At 34.0% G+C, this 5,422-nt stretch overlaps 1 protein-coding gene across 1 annotated transcript; it reads left to right on the forward strand.

Moving 5' to 3' along the window:
- Positions 1–448: 448 nt before the first annotated feature.
- On the forward strand, positions 449–3,685 carry LOC104212225 (uncharacterized). Its single transcript, XM_009761441.2, has 5 exons — positions 449–535; positions 900–989; positions 1,066–1,164; positions 2,976–3,303; positions 3,522–3,685. The coding sequence occupies exons 2-4, from the start codon at positions 960–962 to the stop codon at positions 3,201–3,203; spliced, it is 357 nt and encodes a 118-aa protein (XP_009759743.1). The 5' UTR covers positions 449–535; positions 900–959; the 3' UTR covers positions 3,204–3,303; positions 3,522–3,685.
- The last annotated feature ends 1,737 nt before the right edge of the window (positions 3,686–5,422 follow it).

Here is a 5,422-nt window from a genome sequence, read left to right on the forward strand (position 1 = left end):
ATTACAAATTAAGAACCAGAAGAGATGAAAAATAAATTTGAACAAATTTAGATGGAGTGTTGAATGACTAAATTGCACTGATATCGTGTCTTCTTTCAGTCTCGTACTATTTGCTAATACGAGGTAAAAGCAAGGATATAAAAGTAAAGGAAGGAGATAATAAGATTTTATTTTTATAAAATAAGCAGCAATGGGGTCTGTCTGTAACTTTGTTTATGTCCATACATCTATTGCTTCCTTGTTCATATCTTATGGGTTCTTTGTTGCCTTGGCTTTGAGATTCTTCCTTGGGAGCTATTGAGGAACTGGTGGATGTTTAAAAAAATATTTGTGGGGAAACATGAAAGGAGCTCTGATGATACTTCTAGTTCTTTCTTTTCTGTGCTAATAAATGAGCATGGAAAATTCCCTGACCTGTATCTTGGCTTGGTATACCTATATGGCCTGATTGAGAATCTTCTCGTTTCACATCAACCAATTTTGTGTAGCATGAATCCCAAATTTGTTGGGAGTGGTATCCACTCTGCTTTTTTAGGTATCTTTTCATTCAAATATTGTGTGTGAGACTGTTTGTCTCTGGTAATATATGTGTATGTGTGCATATAGAGCATGTAAGTAGGTACTTCTTGTTTGTTTTTGCATTTAAGGAGTATACTCTGTTCTCTTTCATATATTTACCCCACTTTAATTCTCTCCACTCCTGACAATGTATAGAGGGTATACAAAGTACTGGCAGTCTTCTTTCCTGCTATCTTCTTTTGCTTCTGCTGATGCTTCTGCTACTGTATCTACTTCTGTTGCTTCTTCTGTTTCTGCTGCTTCTTCTCTACTACTTCTCCTGCTTCTGCTTTTGCTTATTTTGGTCTTATATAATAGAATTTTACCTATTTAATTTGTAGGAGCGTTGCAGGAAGAATGCAGAAATTCAAAAAAACCAACTTCCTCATACTTGTGGTGCTATGAGTTTGGCTAGAAGAAGGGCTGCAATGGTAGTTTAAGCGCTTAACTTAGATAAGATATATGTTCTCAATTAATTACTAACATTATTCATTTTAAAATTTTCAGAAGGCGATGGAAAAAGCTTTTGATCGAAGCAAAATGTGGACTGAGACTCATAAAAGGAAAGATGGGAGTTATGTAACTGATGAGGCTTTGGTGATTGGGGTAAGTAACATTTTTGGTGCCTTCTGCTGTGAAATTATATTTTACTTTTAGATTGGTACTGCTTGTCTAGTCTCGGGTTTGAAACGTGCTTGGTTTAAAAATTCTATTTTAGCGTTGGGGCATATACTTGATGAATATAACATGTCTGATCATTACATTGGTTTTGAAACGTGCTTGGTTCCAGTAACCTGGTTGTGTTTCGACCAGCAAACATCTGAAGAACTGTTCAAAAGCCAATACTTTGCTTAACTATCAGAAGTTGGATGTTGGAAATAATAATCAGGTGTTTGAGTCGCACAAAACCAGCAGCCAAGCCTTACCATGGCCCTTCCATAAAGCAAGTAAAGCAACTGCTTTAGGCCCCGTATTTATGAGGGCCCCTTTTTTGTTACACCTAATTGATTATGTATAAGTTTAACAAAAAGTTTTGTGAAGTGAAAAAGTTCGATTTCTTTCTTTAACAAATATAGAGAAGAAAACTTGCACCAAGAAAGCTTGCACCACAAATATAGAGAAGAAAACTTGCACCAAGAAAACTTGCACCAAGAAAAAGTTCGATTTGTAATTGCTATAAGATTTTTGACAAGGAAACTTGCACTTGAAATGAATATCGAACCCAAATTTCGTAAGAAATGTGTGATATATAGGAAGTAACAATTTGATGAGAGTGTTGATAATGAAATCTCAAAATCTTTCGAAGAGTTCTTTAGAGGACGGGTTATTCACATTTCATTTGATGGAGCAAATTAAAAGCTAACCAGTGGAAATTCTAAATATTCCCCGAGAAAAAAAAAAAAGATGCCTCCTATGTTGCCCATAGATTACTTTTATACATAGTAGACAAGGTTATTTCTTCACATCAAAATAGATTTGAGCAATTCGAAGCATATGAAAATATTTTTGGTTTTCTATTTAGCGGTAAAAACTAAAATCACTAGATGATAAAAATTTAAAAATATATTGTCTTAATCTTGAATATTCCTTAAAACATAATAATCAATTATATATTGATGGTTTAGATCTATTTTCTGAATTAAAAGTATTAAGAAAAATAGTACAATTAGAAGATAACAGTTTAATTGATACACATTAAATAAAAAGATTTGATTCTTTTCCAAATGCCTATATTGCTTATGGAATAATGTTAATAACTCATATTATCGGTGCTTCAATGGAAAGAAGTGTTTAAAATTAAAATTGATAAAATCTTACGAAAGATCAACAATGTCTCAAGAAAGATTAAGTAGATTAGTTATATTGTCAATTGAGAAATACTTAATAGGAGTTATTAATTATAAGAAAATTATAAATAACTTTGTATATAAGAAAAACTAGAAAAATAGACTTCAAATAAATAAATAAATAAATTTAAAAAAAAATTAAGGTCCCTCATAAAGTTTGGCTTTAGGCCACAAAATTCGACGGGCCGCCCCTGCTTACCATTCTCTTAATAAGCATTAATATAGAAGAAATTACTCTGAACTAGTACAACAGAAGTAGCTTTTATAGACAAGCTCAAATGATTATTTTCTTTGCAATCAACTGCTCATCACTATAGCTTTAACAAATCTGTTATAAAGCAGATTAGCTTTGTTATGTTAGCATATTAGCATTAAATGAGATCTGCTGCTTCTACGGAAATTTTGGCTAGACCATATGGTGTAATTTGCATTTCATTTTGGGATGTGGTGTTATGGATCTGTTGATGGTTTGATTCATGTTTTAGCTAGCAGTTTAATGTACAATTCTTGTCATTTCCAAGTTCCAAGCACCTTCATATTGCTCAGTTTATGCTTCTTCAAATTTTGTAGGAAAGAATTGAAGAAATTCGAAGTCAAAGAGCAGAAAGTCTTGATGAATCTTCACCAAATGATGCACTTGGCATAGTATTCGGTCCCGAGCACCCCGGCCGTGTTCGAGGTTTAGGCTTGGGTATAGTTCCAACTGTAGTATTCAAACAGACATCTGCGAGATACCTCATGGTTATATGGGTTCATCTAGCAGTACCGCTCCAACTCCGGAGTGGCAGCAAGAGATGACAGATGTGAAATCAAAATTAAATGCACTAATTAGCTTATATGAAAGGAATATAGGAAATATCCCGAGGAGTTTGCTCACTTATTTTCCACTCCTCCACAGGTATAAGTTCTCTTGCTACACTAAACTTTTAGTTATTTGCTTTTCTTATGGTACTTTTTTAACATAAAGTGGTTTCCTAAGCCGTGTAGTTACCTTTTTGGTGATTAAACTCATTAATTTCAATGTGATTTTTGTATATCCAGTCCTACTACTTCAGCTCACCTGTTAAAATTTTAGTTATTTGCTTATTGACTATATTTTTTCTTCCTTTTTTTCAGGCACCAGATGTAGAAAGTGATGCACCATCAACAGTTGAACCAAGAAGATCTTTAGATGAAAGTAACAATGATGATCGTCCAAGTGTGAATTAGTGATTATTTTATAGGATCAACTATGGATCTTTTGGATATTACTGTAAAAATACACTTTGAAGCATTAATATTTGGATGATGTTGTAGACAATAAATTTGCGTCGAGAAAATAAAATCAAGACCGAAAAATATCGCAACAATCGTAGTATTTTATTTCAAATATTTGAGTGTTACAATCTCTATGATTCCTCTTATTCTACTTTTCTAGTATAAATTCAAGGGCCTTTGAGCTTGATCATGAATTGTAATTTGATTTATCTGTCACGAACACTTTGATTGTTGCCACGAATTTTATCACAAACAAGTAGCCTTGATCTTGAACGCCTTGTATTTGATTTGACTTCGTTCTTGATCTTGAATACTTGAATTGTTCTTCGTTCTTGAGCTTGAACCTGATTTCTTGAACTTGAACTTGATTGCTTGAAGCTTGAAACTTGTAGAGAAATTTGCGGCGTTTGATCCACGAGCTCTATCTTGCTTCTTGTTATAACTTCGGTGTCTTTTCTGAGTTATGAAGGCCCATATTTATAGTTGTGGAAAGGAGAAGTTGTGATAAGAACAAACTCTTTCCGACCAATCAAATTGAAATGTGACATGGCCGCATTTGATTGGCTAGAACATGTCACTTGCATACGTGGCGTGATTTCATTGGCCTTTTAGTGTGACGGGACATGCCTTGTCATTTTGACACATGGCACGATCCTATTGGCTCTTTCGTTTGACTTGGCGTGCCACGTCATTTGACGTGTGGCATTGGGCCTCTAGGAAGATGACTTCTTAGGCTGAGATGGGCTCATCATTTGTAGCCCAATTAAATGGGCTAGCCCAGTCAATATTTATTGGACTTAAATAATTAATTCAATTATATTAGCCCATAATATTTATTTGGACCAATATATCTTGAATTTAAAATATAGTCCAAATTATTTAGTGAATTTAATTTCAACAAAATTTATATGCTCACAAATGCCTCCTACTTCAAGACTTGTCAAGGTATAAACTTTAAACACTAGACTTGAAAGTATTTACAAGAACAATTTGTATCATCCTTCTTACAAGCGCTTTGTCGGGTTAATTCATGTATATCCCTTTCAACTTGTAGCTTAAAACGACTCTTTGTCAAATTAAGAAAAAGAATAATAGCTTTATTTGCTATTATTTTGGAAGTAGTACGTCATACCACAATTTACATGAAATGGCCCGCTGTGCTTATTGATTTCAAAAGATTTGCACATGACTCTCTTTCTTTGCAATTCAAAATTCTGGTGTAAGAAATAATTTTCTTTCTTCATTCAACTGCATTAATAAAGCAATTATATATTCACTTTAAGTTTTGGACAAAGATGATATTCCTTTCCACTTAGACTTGCTAAGATACGTTTTCTTACTTTATTGGGAATGCCTTTTTGAACTTGCATGTGGGTACACGCCGACACACAGTAACCATCTTCGATTAGGAGACTAATTCGGGCAATTTAATTCCTTGTTGGAATTGATCATGGCAGTCATCCCACATCGGCAAAGCCATTTAATGTGCTGCCTCGAGAAATCTATAAATAGTCACATTCTCATGTATTTGAGCGTCAATCAGCTTTCAGCATCTTTAAGCTGCCCTTGAATTCGTTTCTTTGACGATTGGAGCCATTAACGCGAAGGTAATTTCTTCTTTTTTTTCTCGTGTTTTTCTTGTTTTATTTTCCCTTTTTTTCTTCTTTGTAGGTCAAGCGAGAAAGATATGTTCTTGTTTAACAAGATGATCCACGCATGAAGAAGATAATCTTGGGGTGTGAGGGGATGAGTATGCATCC

Source organism: Nicotiana sylvestris, chromosome 10 (genome assembly GCF_000393655.2).
Source record: "Nicotiana sylvestris chromosome 10, ASM39365v2, whole genome shotgun sequence".
In the NCBI taxonomy this organism is placed as follows: Eukaryota; Viridiplantae; Streptophyta; class Magnoliopsida; order Solanales; family Solanaceae; genus Nicotiana; species Nicotiana sylvestris.

Coding starts and splice junctions, on each gene's coding strand:
- LOC104212225 (XM_009761441.2), top strand. CDS start 960: ATGAGTTTGGCTAGAAGAAGGGCTGCAATG. Junction 990..1,065: donor CTAGAAGAAGGGCTGCAATG/GTAGTTTAAGCG, acceptor TAAAATTTTCAG/AAGGCGATGGAAAAAGCTTT. Junction 1,165..2,975: donor ATGAGGCTTTGGTGATTGGG/GTAAGTAACATT, acceptor CAAATTTTGTAG/GAAAGAATTGAAGAAATTCG.